The 17967-nt window shown below is 42.3% G+C and overlaps 1 protein-coding gene across 1 annotated transcript in view; it reads left to right on the forward strand.

Annotated features, from left to right (window-relative positions):
• SPATA16 (spermatogenesis associated 16) overlaps window positions 1-16891 on the forward strand; it is a gene marked incomplete at both ends in the record, with an annotated part of 75008 nt that extends 58117 nt beyond the window's left edge. The window contains 3 exons of the mRNA XM_082767718.1: window positions 1017-1181; window positions 5459-5542; window positions 16769-16891. Of these exons, the coding sequence (XP_082623844.1) occupies window positions 1017-1181; window positions 5459-5542; window positions 16769-16891 (372 nt within the window). The remainder of the gene's footprint in view (window positions 1-1016; window positions 1182-5458; window positions 5543-16768) is intronic.
• Window positions 16892-17967: the final 1076 nt, after the last annotated feature.

Raw genomic sequence — 17967 nt, forward strand, 5'->3', positions numbered from 1 at the left:
GTGCAAATTTCTGCAAAACCAAAATCAAGATCAGATCAAAAATTTGAGATTCTTTGTCAATTTGTGGAAAAATAAATTTAATTCAAAACTTTCCATTTGCCCTGCTCACTGTACAATGGGACCTAGAATCAGCTACCTGGGAACCAAAGCGTATGTAAATGGCAGCATCAACACACCACCATATGGTACTGCCAGAACAAAGGTCTGCTAAAAATACTAGAAGTGTTTTTGAAAATCTATGCCAATACTTGCAATTTCAGGCACTTAAATACATTCACAACCCTGATTAGATGAATGGAAATTTCACTCAGAATGGCTGAGCATTCAGATAAGCAATGGCTACATTTTGTCAAGAATCTAGGCCAAATTGCTTTTGAAAATCTCAGTAGGGTGCTCATTTGCATTTTTGGCATGAGAACACTTTTGAAAATATGGTAGTAGGGCTGCCATCCATCAAACGCTTCAGCAGGTGCTGAGATTTTATGCAAGCACTTGGCTGAGCTTCTCTATGCACATACTTAAAATTTACCATGTGCCTGGAGGATCAGAGACCACCTCTGCAGGTTTTAGCTCCTCAAGGTTGTATATTTGAAAACTATGGATTTCCCTAGTCTGCAAACAAACCATAGGCTTAGCCATTGCATGGTTTCCTCAACCTCTTTACTGAAACTTTAAAAGCAATCCATAAAAGTCAGATAATATTTAACTGAGGGGATTATTGAAAAGCCATTTCCAAATGAGAAAATTGCATTCATGTTTGTTATCTGCTCTCTCCCTTTCACATATATTATGACTACATATTTATTTTTCTAGTATGACTAGAGAGATTGTGGAAAGTATTTTTCTCCTCTATAAAGATTGTCAAAAGCATTATCTTAAAGGTGCTGGATGCCATATTGCTTATGGTATTACCAGCGTAAATATATATGAAGATAAGCCTCAAGGCATAAGACTCAAAGGATAAGTGTGTTTTCTGTGACTCTCCTCTAACCCACTTGCTTTTCCTGAGAGAACAGGACAATTTCTGTGCGTGTTCACGTGTGATAGAGAAGTTGCATTACGCCAGCATCCTCGGCCGGTTGCAGCAAGTCACGGAAAAGTCCCAGGTGATTAATCAAGCGATGGCTGAGCTAGCATCCATTCCCTATCTGCAGGACATCAGTCAGCAGGATGCTGAACTGGTGAGCATTCATTTCTAATCCTTGTTTTGGCTTTTGCAGGCAGGAAGGTAGGGAGGGAAGGGTTGGGGCAGAGTGCTACGCTGCAATTTTCTCTGGAAGTAATTTTTTTGAATGTGTGGACCTGAAGTAGTTTTAAAATCCTGCTGCAGTGCCTTGTCTGAGATGCTAATCACCTGCAAGGATGACTTTTACAGAACCAGCATGACTCATCTGTAGGCATATTTTTAAAACCTCTTCTTTTCCCCCAAACCTGCCCAAATCAGTCTGGGAAAATGATTGCAATTATTCAGATTGTGCTACGTTAAGATACCTAACATCAGAAGCCACCTGCAGCAAAGCAGGCCAAATCTGGTTAAAGCATAAGACGGGAGAAAGGAGGAAAAAAGACTTTTGTTCCCAGCTCCATCTACAACTTGCTCCCTGGCTCTGAACGAAGCAGGCTCTCCCCTTGTAAAGTGAGGACAGTGATGCAAGCAGGGCTGTGGCAAGACCGGGGTCATTACTAGCATGATAATGCATCAATAACCTGCGACTAGAAAGTGCTGCAAGTGCATGGTTATCCTTCCACAAGGCTGCTCGGTTTCCTGACATGGAGGGATAGAGCTCATGCGCAGGAACATTTTACACATTTCAGCCTGGCCAAAAAAAAAAAAAAAAAAAAAAAAAAAACCTTCCCACAGTGCCCACATGTAAACACAGCCAGGTTTTGATGATCTGACTTTGGTCCTCTAAAGGCTCTCAGTTTTCCCAAAGCCAGCCCCCAGACACATGTCTGTGGCCCTGCAGAGCTCCGGGGATGGCGAGCAGCGGCCTGCAGCTGCTGCAAGGGCCTGCTAGCCCGTGAGGTCTGGGCTCCAGAGAAAGGGAAGCCACATGGCAAAGAGACTGTGTTACAAGGAGATATTCTCCTTTTGATGCAAGTTTGCCAGTATTAAACTTCAGCGGGCCCACATTTCAAGGCTGACTAAAGGGTCTGGAGTTATTGGTACATATTTCAGTTATAGGTTTTCTCCAGGGTGCAATATTTTCAGTACATCACAAGCTAGATGCAGGCTATTACACTGCTGCCTGTATCTTGTCATGTAGTAATCACAAGCCTGACCTCCCTGGAAACCTTTCTGAGGAAGGCTGCAGGCCAGCCCAGGCAAAGGTCCTCGGCCTGTTGGGGCAGGACTGGGCAGAGTGAGGGTGCCTCCTGGAGGATTTCAGTGAGAGGCTCGAAATCTTTCAGCAAAAAGCATGCTTTGTTTACTGAGCCCAAGGTAAAAATGTCTTTTAAAAGAAAAAGGCAGAAAATCTCTACCAGCTATTCTGTCCGGAGCATTAAAATGCATTAATTCAGCATTCATTTTTTTTCCCTTTATCTTGTCATCCTCTTGTAAACTATATCTTTGGTCTGTGTATGCAAATGGAGGCTCAGACACCGTGTAGCTGGAATATTTTAGGGAACTTCAGGCATCACACTGTTAAGAAACACATCTGCAAGCACAAATGTGCAGATTGGCTTCACCGGGGAGTAATTAATGGCCCTTGCCCTTCCTGGTGCCATGAGGGACTGCACCGAGCTCAGGACATCGCTGCCCACTGCTGGGCCTGCTCATCTGAGCCATCCCACAGTGAGCAAAAGATCAAAGATCCCCTGTTGCTCCTGGGCACTGTTCTCCTCCCTCCACTGGGCTGAGGGCAGGAGGAAGCACTGGTGGGACTGGGCTATACTGGTGGGCCCTGGCAGCCTGCAACTGCCTGTGGCCACAGGCAGCACCCGCACCCCTTCACCTGTTTCTCGCTCCTCAGCTGTCTTTCTAGGAGGTATCTAAATAGTTTTAAAGGTATTTTTTTCATGAAGAAGACTCGTCTGGCCAAATTCTAATCTCACTTGTGCTAATAAAAATTTAAAGTAATTCCTCTGAGGTCATTCTAACTTTACATTGGAAAGGTGAGATAAGGCTTTATGACCTAGGAAGGCAGTTAAATTGTGTTGTTGGAGAATGCTAAAGATGCCAAATGTTTATTATCGCATACTGTATGAGTTGCATAAAGTTTAAAACATGTTGAATTTATAACAGTGCAATTTGCACTGATACAGCAAGGATCCCAAAGGCATTTCAGTTATAAACTCTTCTCTGTAAATGTCTTCCTGTAACTAAATAAATAAAGTCCTAATCTATAGCACAGAGAATTTCAGCTGAGGCCTTTTTAGATTAGTATTTATTCATAGACCCTGGGAGAATAAAGATCTCAGTTAGCTTGAACAGTTCAGTTGTTGAAACAAAACATGTCCAAGCTTTATGATTTCACTGTCACCATATTTGTACACGATTAATCAAGATGAATGCTTGTCAAAAAAAAAAAAAATCTATTTCAGTTTTAAATCAAATAAGGACAAGATATTAAAATAAAAATTTCCTTGAAGGAGGGGATTTTCCAAAAAAAGATCAGCTTTGGGAGAATTACTTTGGTTTGCCAACTGTCCACTCCTATCGCATTCACCTTTTTTTTTTTTTTTTTTTTGCCATCAGAGCCAGTAAAAAACTTTGGGTGATGAAAACTAAACCCAAAGCAGGCACAAGGCCCTTTTCACAATAAGCCAGATTTCCTGGCTTAACTCCTTGTCCAAAGCAGTGAAGTCTCCAGCCTAGATGGGTTTGAGCGTGGCAGACCCACATCCCAGTCCCTACCCCGGTGACCCCTTTTCAACCAATTCAGGAGGAATTGCTCCAAGAACAGCCACCGAGAAATCCCTTCCTTCCCTGTCCTGTTCCCCTCCGCCTGCTCTGATGCAGACTTTGTGCTTTACCCTTTCTGCCCTTAATACCCTTAATCTCTGGGCTGTGTCTATTCTGGATTCATAGAAGGAGATTATCTGTCATAAAAGTATTCTGATGGAAAATTTCTGACAGCTTCTTGACTCTTTTCACATTAGGGTCAGAGGCAGAAATTTGCAGTTTTGTTTTTCATGAATACTGATGCATGACTTCCAAAAAAAAAGTTTCATAAAATGTTTTGGCCAATAACGTTCAACTTAATGGTTGCACAAGCACAACATTAGCTGGAACTGACCCTAAGTAAGATTCAGAAGATACCTTTATCCCTTGTTGGGACAAAGACAGGGAATTTTAACATCAAAAACCTGAATGTGAAGGTAAAGTTGAGGAAATACAAGTCTGTTCCCTGAATCTCAAGACAGCATATTTATATCTTGCTCAGATAAGCCTAAACATTGACATTTTAAATTTTATCACCTCTTGTACTCATGGTAGACTGCTGCCAATCTAGATGCAGAAAGGAGACAATTTCTGTATGAATGCTTACACTTTATTATTATTATCCAGTCTATCTAGTCTGGTAATGTGCAACAAATTTGGGAAGAGGCACCAAAAGCTATTTCTTGCGTTGGTTGCTCCATTTAAACAACAAAACATTTTGGAATAAAACTTACAGAGCAGTGCACTACCCCAGGTATTACATACAGGTTTCTCCCAGTTTCTTCCTAAATGCTGGTGCTGGCTGCCCATGGGAGGATAACACTGAATCCAAACCATGTTGTTAACAACCCTGTGTTACTGAATACGGAGTGACCAAAACATTTTTCGAGTGCATAGAGAAGGTACAGGGTGAGACAATACCACAACAAACCTGAATTTTAGCCTTCCCTCTAACACTAAGCACAGATTAGCAAGTATTTTCCTACAGCTTCCTTTTATAGTTTACACTAGAAATTGTCAGCCTTGCTTTTATGGTCTGTTATGCTGAATGATGGGGAGGAGGAAGGGTCTGCCAAAGAAAAAGGATAGTAAAAGAAGGGAAAATGAGCTAGATACTCCCAGCTACAGTAAAAGCATCTCAGCTTTAGTGTTGTCCTCTTGTGCAGTTTTACATGCTGCCCTAAATTATGATACATTAGCCTTGGGAGAAATACTAAAAAGCAGTCATGTACGACACAGAATATCCCAGACAGCTAAAGAATGAAATATGGAACCTCTGTTCTTTACAACCTGAGTCTTCCTTAACCAAGTATAAACATTTCCTGCACAGAAACGTATAGGCTTAAATACAAATTTTCCACTGGATTTTTTCCCATTGTTAAGTATTTTATATCCACAATAATACAGTGTAATGGCTGAAGCAAAGATGAGGTGGCGGTGCTCATTGTGTGAAAGATGAGTAATAAAATCATCAGCGTACAAATGATTTTTTAATTAGGTTTTAATCTGTGTATTTAGAGAAGTTATTTCTGTGTGAATTCCACACTGATAATTTTTATCTTGGTGCCGCAGCTGCAGTCGTTAATGGCAGATGCCATGGACACCCTTGAAGGAAGAAGGAGTGATAAAGAACGTGTGTGGAATAAAATTGAGAAGGTAAAAACCTGCAGAAGGGGCAGAAGAGCATATTGTTCCTTGGGGAGTATATGTCCACCTGAGCCAGAGCTGTTCAAAAGGTAGAAAAGAAAGTAGGTGCTGCTTGAAAGCTGTCTGCGGGCCTTGAACTCTCTTAGCACTCAGACACTAACCACAAATACATATTCATTTCTTGCTTTAGCCCCTATGGCTGATCTTTGTCCATGTTAATAGCCTCTTGTGGTTATCTAATGAAAAAGAAATCTGCATAGCTTATTTTTGGCTGATAATTTTGCTTCTCTTCCATCTTTGTCATATGGGTACTGTGCTAATTGTTGGGGTGAGTTGTTAGGGAATAAAACTCATCCCAACAAATGAGGTCCCTCAGTGGAGCTCAAATGAGGCTTTGGTGATGTGAGATGTAACAGACATGTAAATGCTTCTCTGGAGTCTCTGCTCAGCAACCGGTCAATGTAATTCTTGTAGGATTTGTGAAATGCAGGGAGCCTGTTGTTGGCTCTCTGTGCAGAGGAATTTGACCCGATGTAGTGAATAATAGGTCAGGCTGGGATGTAATGGGAGAATCTTACATTTGCACAGAGCCTTTCAAAACAAAGCAATTCACTCTGGGCATTCAACACTATTGACATTCCGCCCCTTCTGAGTGCAGGACGGCAATGCATCACTAGGAAAGGAGGATTTTGCTAACAGGTCACAGCATCACTCTGACACTGAATCTCTGTAGGGCCCCAGGCAGATGCACGCTCACTCTTTACCACGTCCAGACAACAGGGCACTGACAAGACTTGACAGAGCACTTTGGCACTGACAGGACTTGACATTGTTCCACTGCGGTACTTAGGGTTTACAGTCAAATCTCAGGGAAAATACCAGGAACCCAAGCTGCCTGCACTGCATCCATGTGAATAGGACAAGCAAATGGGACAGGGGTGTCTGAAACAAGTGACAGGAGCAGAGGGTACAGAGATGTTCAGAGCCAGGATTTATGAGTTATTAGGATTAAAGTTTCAGAAGGCATCACCTCTGAGAGTGAGCTGGACCAGGTGTAATGCCTCATTGAGCTGTCACATAGGTGGCTCATAAAAAAGTTTTCTAAGTACAGAATAGTTGGATAAAGTAACCAGAACTTAAATGCCCAAAATTATAGAACAAGTTGCATCTCTTTTGACTGTTCATGAGGTAAAGCAAATATTAAATGTTCACATTGCTTTTCCATCACACCAGGATATTCTCTAAATCTCTCACACCTGCCTGCAGATTGTGTGAGAAGCTTTTGCAACACAAATACATGCAATATAAAATTACCTACATTTATCAGTTGCATACATACTTCCTGCTATAATAAACATCGATAAAAACATGAATGCAAAGAGTGAATAATATATTGACAAATAACTTACTCCCTCTGCTTCTTTGGCAGTTATCTTTCTCATTCTCAGACAACAGACTTAAGTATTAGATACAAAGTTTTCTAATTTTTTTTTTTCCAAAAGTTGGGATTTTAATTCACAGTTAGGTGTTTGAAATAACCAGCCAGATTTTCACAACTCTGAACAACCATAGAGAAAGGATTGTGGCTGGAAGTTAGACTACATATACCGATATCAAAATATTTATTAAAGGTTCATTAAAAGTCTGTTGATGGTACTGAAAAGATTGCCATATATTTCAACAGACACCAGCTAATATTTCATTGTAAATTTAGTAAAACATCTTTTTTGTATGTGTGATATATTTGTACATATACACGTAAATCTTTTATATTTCTCTGGATACTTTAACTTTCAGTATAATCCTAACTGAAATCAAGCTAACATTTAAAAATGGACTGGCATCCCAAATTACGCCACACAAAGCTGTGCATAATTCTATATTTAGGAATAAAATTTACTCAATGCCTGAAAATCTGCTCTCTGCATTTTAAAATGTGGTGCTTCAAAATTTGTTTGCATTCTGAAAATAATTTTTGCATTTCATTTTTGACAGCTTGAATAACTGTATCTGATTTGGGGCATCTTGTTCCAAGCAGAACTCACTGTTTGTTTCATAATACAAAAATATTTTTCTATATTATTTCAGAACAAAGAACTGGAGAGCATCATCAAATAGTTCTTTTCTACTTTACTTTTTTCCAAAATTTAATTCCAGCATATTCAGCATGTTCCTAGAGGAATTTTCTTACTTAGTAGAAGAAGCAGGAAAGTACTCATGGAGTTTGGCTTCTTGTTGTTTTTTTGTTTGTTTTTTTATGTTTCACTTAAATCAGCTCTAATTTAGAAAGTTACACCAGGTTAAAGGACCCTAACAGATTACTACAGAGGATTAAATCTGGTGACAGAAAACCGATGTGGCATGGATTACTGCCTGTCACTTACTTGTGCGAGAACCATTTTGAAAAGTTCAGTGGTTCTCGATTCGCTCATCGCATGTCGCTGATTGTAGGAGCCTGCTAAGAACCTTCACATAGATCTAGTTACAGGGTAGTTATTTGTAATTTTGCTATTGAATTAATTTACATATATTGGAAAGTGAAAAAGAACATAAAGGAGTTTATACAGTCAGCTATAAATGCAAAACTCTGAGAAGCTGACAGCTACACTACCACCAGTGTAGTTTGGCTCTTGCTATAGAAACAGCTGTTGCACCTAATGAAAGCACTCAAAATTTTTCTCTAATGCAGCAGAATTATAGCTGTGCCTATTTTCCAAACGGTTAAAGGGTCTGTCAGAACTGCCATTACAAACCACTGTTTTCAGAGTTTTATATTCCAGAGTCAGCCATAAAAAATTCATTCAGGTTGAAATCTGACGTACCAGGGCACAAAGCCTGACAACCAAACACTTTTCCTTTTGTCACAGTGGAGGGTTTATCAAATTAGTTTGAAATTAATCTGAGCAATTTTGAATTTACAGCAGTGACAAAGTAGTAATGTATGTGTAGCTTCAAGTGTTTTGGGCATTGCACTGCTCACCCAATTCTCTGACAAATTTATGTTTTTAAGTGAACCAATTTTTCAAACGGGCTAATTATTTTCAGAAGCTTTAAATACAACAAAAAGAAAAATGACTCAGTGATTAGCTGGAGAAAAGGGAACATCACAGCTAAGGAGATGCCTTTCTCAGTAATAGCACGCTGTGGACTCTGCAGCCACAAGGAGACCTGACCCAGGACAGCCTACATTACTGTGGGAGATTAGGAAACATCCCCCTACAGAGGCTTAACCACATTTTAGATATCCTTGTAGAATGGAAAGGAAACATGGGCTGGGCCAGCCTCTCCAAATCCCTTTCATGCCTGTTCTCTGGGATTTTACAGACACTTTGACATGCAGCTCCCTGGATAAAACTGAGCTGAGCTGGTATCACTGCACAGTGGTACATAGGGCCATTGCCCTTCCACCAGCCACCAGCAAATCCATGGGATGGAGCTGGTGGGGTGGCAGTTCACCATGCCCTGCCTGGCCGTGTCCCCACTCCCCAGCTCACAGAGACTCACCAAGTAGTTTAGACCCTTCCATGTGTCCAGGTAGTTGGATATTCTCAAATACACATCATGACACTCACTTCAGTTAGTCTACAGCAATTTAACTTTGCCCATGGCGCATATTTGCCCTCTGCCTGCCAGGCTAGGGCTGGAAGCCGCGATGTTCCTGGGTATCAGCAATTTGGGGAAACCCAGACACCTGGGGGTAAGACCCATCAAGCACGTAAGAGAGGGAAGGAGTCCCAGTCTTCTTCAGGAACAAATGTATTCGTAAAAATTCCCAAACTGAGCTTGCTGGTGCCCAGATTGCTGGGCTTACAGCAAGGCATCATACTAGGCTTAGATTATTTTTTTTTTAATTACTCTCTCTGTCCAAATGTATAGGTTGAATCTTGAAGGTACTGAAATATCACACCATCAGCATTTTATGAGAAGGGACTTCTCTGAAGCCAGCCTTGTGAATGCAAAGTCCCCATAAAGTAGCCAGTGGGAAACACTATGGGGAAAAGCATCATAGCCTATCTTATAAAGGGTCTTAAGTCTTCACCAGTGAACAGAGGCAGAAAAATATTTTTTCTTACTGGATTTTAAAGTGTGAATTCTCTTCTTAGTTCTATAACATTTGAATTTATTAATCTAATGAGGCTGCCAGGCCAGCAGTTTGAGCAATGACTTCCAATGCACAAGGCTCAGCAGCAGTGAACAGATCTCCAAGAGAGATGGAGGGGAACTACCCTGCTAATTCAGCTGGATCCCACAAGAGTACTGCAGCCACTGAGTTTTAAGGAAATGACGCACTCTAATAGCCAGGTCTGGTCACTGTTTGCTAGCTGCTTTCCTGACAGAGTTACAGATTTAAGTAAAATCTGCCGTGAGTATGAATGTTGGGAGTAATGATCAAGCTTGGCCCTAAATAACTCAAGGAATCATGTCTCTGCATGGCCATTCTAGGATGTTATAGCCACTATGGTCAGGTGGAAGGGTTTATGGTATCTAAGATACCTAAAGGGGTAGGAAGCGGCCTCCTTTCCTCTACAGAGCCCTCAATTCTCTGTAGTTTTGTAACAGAAGAAAAGAAATAAGGGGGATTGTTTTCCTGTCTCATAACAATAAATTCATTAATATTGTTACAGTGAGAGGCATTTCATTAAATAAAGAGATACTTTACAGCCCATCAACCATAAACTTTTGACATCCGAAGAGAGGAGAGCCCAATAAGGTAGCAAGTGCCATATTGGCTCTGTGAAGATAATAATGCAGTTCTACTTCTCTCCTCCATTTAGCCCCTAGGCTTTCATAGTGGTTTCATAGGATTCTCTTAACATCATTTGAACAGCCAAAGGATAGACAGGAGTTGGCAAATAAACACTTCCCTACACTTCTACATGTGAGACACTTCATAAAACCTTTACATCTGAGTTTACCTCAAGGGCATCACATACTTTGCAATTTAGATAAGTTATTATGCCCATCATTTGCTGAGCTCAGTGGAACGCCTGTTTCATAAATCTGAAAACAGAGCAAACATGGATGAGTGAATAAAAGAACAGATGTAACTTACATAAGGATAAGTATATAACAAAAACTGCACTAATATATGTGAATATAAAATGAAGTAAAATTAGCCTAACGTATTATATAATCCTTTAGCCTGGCACACAGATTCTCAGTAGTTGACCTCTGCTTACTACAGCTCTGCCTTTTGCAGCAGCAGGGGAACGCTGTCTGATGACCTGTGCTCTTCCACTGACATTATCTCTTAATTGAAAACCAAGCCATGGAAAAGGGCCGTGGACTTGCCAGGCATTCAGTCAGCCAGAGGAGCAAGGAGGGAGATTCATATTTTGTTGATGGAAAGTGGACGTGTTGCTGAAGAGCACTGCGCTAGCTGCTGCAGTAGTTATTGGTTCTGTGTGACTTTGTAGGGTCCTGTGCAGTAACCCAAGCCCATGCCACAGCCACTGGGAACGCTGCTTGTTCTCAGAGCCAGCAGGCTTCCCAAATTGTCTCGGTGTGCTTCAGCTTGGCTAGTCCTGAAGCAGCCAAGGAATGGCTGGCCACTACCAGAAGGAAACTGGCTCCTGGTTTGCTCTCTCCCCAGGGCCGTGACACAGCTGGGCATTTCACAAATGCATAGAACCATTGTGAAAAGGGAGGAGGGAAGGAGGGTCTGTTTTTTCCAGCCAAATCAGTTGGTCTAATATCATATGACACTTATACCCATAATTCATAGGTCATCACAGCAACAAAAAAAGTACTGGTAATGCAAGTGGGAAGGAGTGTTTTGTTACAAGAAAAGCTCTGGTCTATTCCGCCAAGCCATAGGGTGAGATAAGTCAATGGGATAATTTTAAATACCAGTAAATATGGCAATTGAGCAGTAAATGTCTCAGACATCAGAATAATGTAGCTGGTTGTCGTTGCCTGGCAGTTAAATCACACCGATTCTGGACATTAACGGTGCCTGCATAGGGATTTCGACAGATATTTCCCCGGCCCTTGCTAATCATGCTGTCACTTATACATGAGCAGTCAGCTTACCTGCTGCCCTCTGCTAGGAAAGGTCTCCAGCCCTATAAACACCTGCTGCCAGGTGTTGTTACTGCTGTGAAAGATAGCACGAGTCAACAGGACAGCTTGCAGTAAACACTGAGCTGGACAGTGATTCAGGAGAGCTTGTAAAATACCGAAGGACCATCTCCATTGTAAGGTGCTTAATAAATGTAATTCATTACCAGCATCAACAGTTTTCTTATTCAGTTTCCCATCAGCAAATACTCCTTCTTCCGTCTGCTTTTAGCTTTGGAGCTTTGCTAACGTGTTAAGACCCTGTTAATTTTTCAGTGTTTCACTAAACTCCGTCCTTCAGGGTGGACATGTGGACAGCCCTGTCAGACCGCGTTCTTTAAAGAAAGGCAGTGTGTACACAAGGCATGTGAAACTGCAGAAAAGGAGTGTGAGGGACAGCACATTTATCTTTGGCACTAGCATCTAAAGCTATGAACGTTTCCAAAAGCAGGTCCAAGGCAAGAGTTGTGCGGTCAGTGGGTTACATCGCCAGACAAACATAGGGAAATGACTCTGGCCTGCCCATGGCCATTCAGGAGATGATGTGCTATATGCAAACCCAGCTCCCTTCCAAAACCAACCACAGCAGCTCAAAAATGCTTCACTTAACACACAAGCAGTAAAATCACAATTGTGGCATGTTCTCAGCGTTTCCTCCACACCCCGTACAGCCATCCCTGCTCACCCTCCGGGCCCTTTCCGTATCGTTCCTTTGGTTCCTTCCTTCAGCCCAACGAGTGCTTCAGCAAGTGCAGGGGTACAAAGGAAAACACGGAGAGGTACTTCGTGTTTAAAGGCAGCTCATTTGCCTTCTATTAATTACTAAGAGCTCCCAAGTAATAGGAATAGGTTCTGTTATGCCCCCAAATCCTTTTTGCTGTTGCCTGTTATTTATGGCTCCTGCATACATTTTCAAAAGCACCTCTTTCCTCTTTCACACTGACTCTCCCAGTCTGTATCAGGATTTAAGTAGTTTGGATGTTTAGGCAGTGTAGAGCCTGCATACACTTGGATCCATGTAACACAGACTTGTATGGTTTTATGTCTGCTTGCTGCATTTCTATCTACATTTTTTTTTAAAGAGTTGTTTTCCTACATGAGTTTGTCCTTGGGAGTTTGTCCTGGCTCTTTCATTTGTGCTGTTCTAAACTGTTCTGGTGAAAACTCTTCTATTGCTGATATTTTTGTATTTGTATTCAGATTCTTGCCAGTATTTTAAAAAACACAAGCTAGTTTGTGATGAGAATATCTCCCCCAGTTTTGGACAAGCCATGAAGCTTCCGCTGGACCATCAGCAAGCCATCGACCATGGGCATCTGTTCCTTGGAACAGCCCCCTTGCAGCAAAGGTTGACAAGTTTCGTGACATCTGTGGCCCATCAGGACTTGGACAAAAACACCCTGCATGATGGATAGTGTCTCTGTGGCCTCTCTTCATAGCTGGTGCATATCACGTAATTAGGAACCATATGTGGGATGTCTTATCCCAGGGAGTGCATAGGAAGAGCAAAGAATATACTGGCCTTGTGCGTTTTTCAGGGCAAAACCAGATGCATCTGGACAAAGCCAGAAGTGACTGATTGGACGCTAGCAGAAAAGCAGTAGGGGCTTCAGAAAAAGAGGGGAAACCCCACGAAGCCTGCTCTGCAGAGGAGGTTGGTCTTAACGACCTCCAGAGGTCCTTTACGCTGAAATCTTATGATGGTTGCAGCCCAGCTGCAGCAGCAGGTGCTGCTTGTACATCCTCCGTGCCGTGAGGGAATCAGGACAGCATCCGAGAGCAGGACTGCCAGCTCGCTCTCCTTTATCCATCACTGGACAACACCTACAGAAGGGCAAGATCAGAAACGCTTCTGTATGCTGCAAACAAGGCCTGTCTTGTTCCCTGCCTTTGTGTGGACCTATGTAAAGTCACTTTCAAAAACTGCCATAGGTCTGGATCAGATCCCAAGCCAAAGGGAAACTACACACTGCCTCGCCTGAGGAGACCCTCCTTTGTTCATCCCTCATGCTGACCCCATTGCATTGCCTCTCACCTCTTTCAGTTTGCTCTCTATACCATCCACCTCCTTTTCCTCTGCTCCTTCCAGCTGATCAGAGGGGCCAGACCAGAGAGAGAAAAGCCCAGTGAAAGAAACAGGGACAGGAGCAGCCAGAAATGAGGGAAAAACAGAAGCGACTTGTACTGAGGGGCAGCGATGCATTGGGCAGCCTTTAGCTGGGCCGGGTCTGTAGATATTTAACCAAAGTAGAAATGCTGCCACTGCACTGCTGGGAGAACCTAGGGGAGCAAATACCTGGGATATCTTGAAAATAAGATGTCTTAGCAGCAGAGGATTAAAATACATTGAAGCCCAAACTGTCTCCATAAGTACTCAGGCCACCAGGCACTCGAGAACTTACACTGAGAAAAAGCCCATGAAGTGATAATTCACGTAGAGCAAAATCCACGTACAGAAGGGCGAAGGGCTGACCTGGCATTGATCCCTGTGCAGGGTGAGTCCTCGTGTGCCTCGCTGGCAACACCAGCACTGTGAATCAAGTCCTGCAGGGCTCTTCCCGTGGTGGGATTTAGTGGTACTTTAGAATACACAATGGCACTTCAGCCCGTGTAGTGGCTGCAAAGTTTGGCTACACAGCCCTGGGGGCTCAGCAACAGTCTGAGGTCAGCTGAGGAGTGAATCGCGAGACTTCTCCAAAAGCCGCTTCCCTACACTAGTCACGTTTGGGCTGGCTGTGACATATGTCCTTCTGCACACTCCCATCCACACAGATTCCTTTTTAAGCACTTATTGGAAAGAAAAAAGAAAAAAAAAAAATGAAGCTATTGATTTTAAAAATTTGCATTTCCCAACGAGAGCCCTGAAGGTGGCTCACCACAGTCAAACAGCAGAAGAGCGGGCACGGGAAGGTTTTAAATCAAGGCAAAAAGGCAGAACATAATGCTTCCAATTTACTTTCTTAAAATGAAATGTGCAAGCTAAAAAGCCATGAATAAGCACTACTGAACATTGCAGCCACCAAAAAGACATTTTTAAGCTACCCCCCTTCCCCCCTTTATCTTGTCAAGAGACTGTATTTTCATTGTGTTTGTATGGTAATTTAAATCATGCCAGGGCTCAGCGCATACAGTGTAATTGTAAGTCAGTGAGGGTTTGAATGTCATCACTGCTGTGCAAATAACATCATCAGCTCATCAGCTGTGTCAGTAGCATTGCAATTATGTAAGCAACTATTATTTCCACCCCTGATATGCCATATTAGAACTTATTTTGGGGGCTGGAGTTGACAGGTATTCTATAAATATGAAAAGCACACAGCAGCAGCCAAGCTCTGGTGGGAACACCATCCCACCCCGGGCTCTCTGGTGGCATCACCAGCAGCTTGGCCACCGCTGGATGGTCCTAAAGGAGCTCCTGGGGCTTTTGATCGCTTCCTGGACCTCCCTCACCCCTTCCCCTCCCCACTTGCCTGGGATTCATTTCCCTGCCTCTTCACACACTTTGTGCTCGCCCAAACACGAGCTCTACTCCCAGAAATCTAACAGATTCCTTATAATCACAGAAGTCACAGAGACATTTTAATTTGGTCTGTTGCAGAACAGCCTTGGGGGCTTGCTTGTTGTTTTTAATATGGCTGAGCCCCTGGACTGGAGCTTGGCACCAAGCGATTAGTCTTTCTCAGACTTCCTGCCTGCTTTTGGCAGATCAATGATTTCCTAAGCTTTTATTTCAGCTTCTTAAAAATGAGGCTAGCATAACGATTCCTTTCCCTAATCCCCTGCATGTTCATATTGCGAGCACGTCACACCAGAGCCAGCCCCAACCTCCGTGGGCATCTGTTGCTGCAGCCCTCCTGACAGCGGAGGAGCAAAGCCCACTGGGGTCACCAGCATGGGGTAAAACTGCTCCAATGCAAGCTCGTGGGGAGCAGGAGGCCGAGCTCCTGTGCCCTCGGCACCCCAGAGGAGCAGAAATAATTGCCCACGAGCTCTGGTGCTTGCCTGGTGGCGTCTCCATCACACGCACGCCCCTCTCCAACATGCACGGCTCCAAGCTCGGGGCTGGGAGCACTCTCCTAACAGCTCAATATACAAATAAATAACAGCAAAATATACAAATAAATGCACTGGTGAGCCACGCTCAGATTAATTCACAGTCAGCTGCTCAGTACTGTGACTAAAGAAGCAATGCTCCACTGAATGAGTGTCAGGATGATAGATTAGGACTTTTTTTTTTTTAAAAAAAAAAAAAAAAAAAAAAGATTGCAGCTTAAGATGCAATTGGAAGATTGATTCTTTAGATCCTCACGTTATATAGGGTCTAGGTCCTGAGCATGACTCAGTGCAAAGGGAGATGGTTCCCATCCTCACCATGCAGAAACACTGCACATCACAAATATTGACATAAGTTATGAATAAAGGTAAGGCATGGGGGGAGATAGCCATGAAATTATGAATGCCTGTTGTTCACAGAATACCTGTACACAGTACTATTAATATCTGGTTTTGGTTATGAACATTTATTTTCAGTTCTGAAATCAGCCTTGCAAAGTATATCTATCTGAATGTACTCTTTATTAGAATAATTATGTTTTTATTTGGGGGGGACACAGGTCATCTGTTCTTTTACTACATTCTCTAGTGAATTATATTTCATGGGAAAACATATTTATTCAGAACTTCATTTTGATTTAATAGAAAAATGGTTCATGCCATAGCAATGCAGAATACTCATTTTTCTCCATGTGCTGATTTTTGGCATATAAATGCCAGAAGCTTCTGTTCTCTTTCCTTATCAAGAAAGACTTGCCCGAGATTAATTTCCTCATCATCCCTTCCTTTTAAAGTGGCTGTTTTTCAATGCCATTTAAAGACAGAGTTGTGATAAATTTCTGTTTTCAATGCACAGATTTCAATGAAAGAAGTCTCTTCCACAGCAGTAAAGTAATTGAATCCAAATTCACAGAACTGAATCTGCGCGTGCATAAGGCCAAACAGAAAGGGACAAAAAATTTAATAAATCATGTACCATTACTCCAGCCAATTGTACGAGAGGTGCCTTCACATGGTTTTCCTTCTAATGAGAATTAGTTCTGAAATAAACTAATTGCCAAAGTTTCTAATGTTTTTATGCAGGGACAGGGACATGATTCTAACACTTCTTTGTAATTGCAGATCGGAATAATTGAAGACTTCTTATACCAAGTAGAAGACAGTTACTTAAAGAACAAAAGGCTGAGAGCAGCTAGGAGGGAGAAAATGAAAATGAAGAGGCTTCAAAATACGCAGCAACATTAGAGCCTAGGAAATACAAAGCTGTCCCTCACCAGCCCTAAAGACATGGCCACACAGCCAACGAGAAAATTAACACTGTAGATGTTTGATAGATAGGTCAGCAAAAGCCACCTTTCCACTTAATGAGCCTTCCCCTCGCTATGGGGTATCTTTAGCAAGACACTCCTGCACTTCATTAGCCTTAACTGGCTGGAATAAACGTCCACGCAAGGCTTATTTTAAATTGTCTTGTTTATTTAAACAGTAACACCCAGCGGTGCATTTTTCTCTCTACATCCATGAGGAAAAAGCCGGGGAGGGCTTCTAATGGTTTACACCCACGCTTACATACACTTAGCTGCAGAAAACTGCCTGGGGCTACAGCCCAGCTACCTGCCCACACCTCTGCAGCCCGTGACTTGATTTTACAGAGCAGTGCACATCAGGCCAAAGGGGCTTAAATTTCAAGAGGAAGCCCGTATGGATTTTCTGACCTGAGGACATTCTGTAGCCACACCCTGTAAAACCCTCCTGGCCTGGTTGTCACACGAGAAGTGCCGAGGACAGGCATCCCCTCCCAGTCCTTAGCTAAAAGGAATTTGGCCTCACATTATCTTCCTCCCACATTAATGCTTTACACTACAGATATTGGTATAGCAAAAGGTGACAAGTGGGAGCCTGCACTTTATAGCTGAAACAAGGATAAGTGCAAGAAACATGACACAACAAAAAGAGAAAGCAAAAAACAGAGGCCAGTGTTGCTCCGGGTTAAGAACCTGGAGCCCTTTGCTCTGGTCTGTGCCCTACGGGTAAATTTTCCTCCATTAGATAATAATTTTTAATTTCACAGAATCACAGTTTTTATTTCGTTTTAAAAGACATACTTTTCAATAGAGATCGCCTTACCAGATGATGTTTGCTAGGCGTCTTTAACTGATGTGTGCAGTCTGTCCCTTTTCCTTCACTGCATTTACTTTGTAAGAAAATAACCTCAACCTATAAAAATAGGATTCAGTTCCGTATAACTTCTCATTCAAAGGTAACTTTAAAACAAAAAGATAGAAAGAAAAAATCCAGTCAAGCATTAAGATTTAATTGAA

Source organism: Aythya marila (assembly GCF_965140915.1).
Source record: "Aythya marila genome assembly, chromosome: 9".
Classification (NCBI taxonomy): Eukaryota; Metazoa; Chordata; class Aves; order Anseriformes; family Anatidae; genus Aythya; species Aythya marila.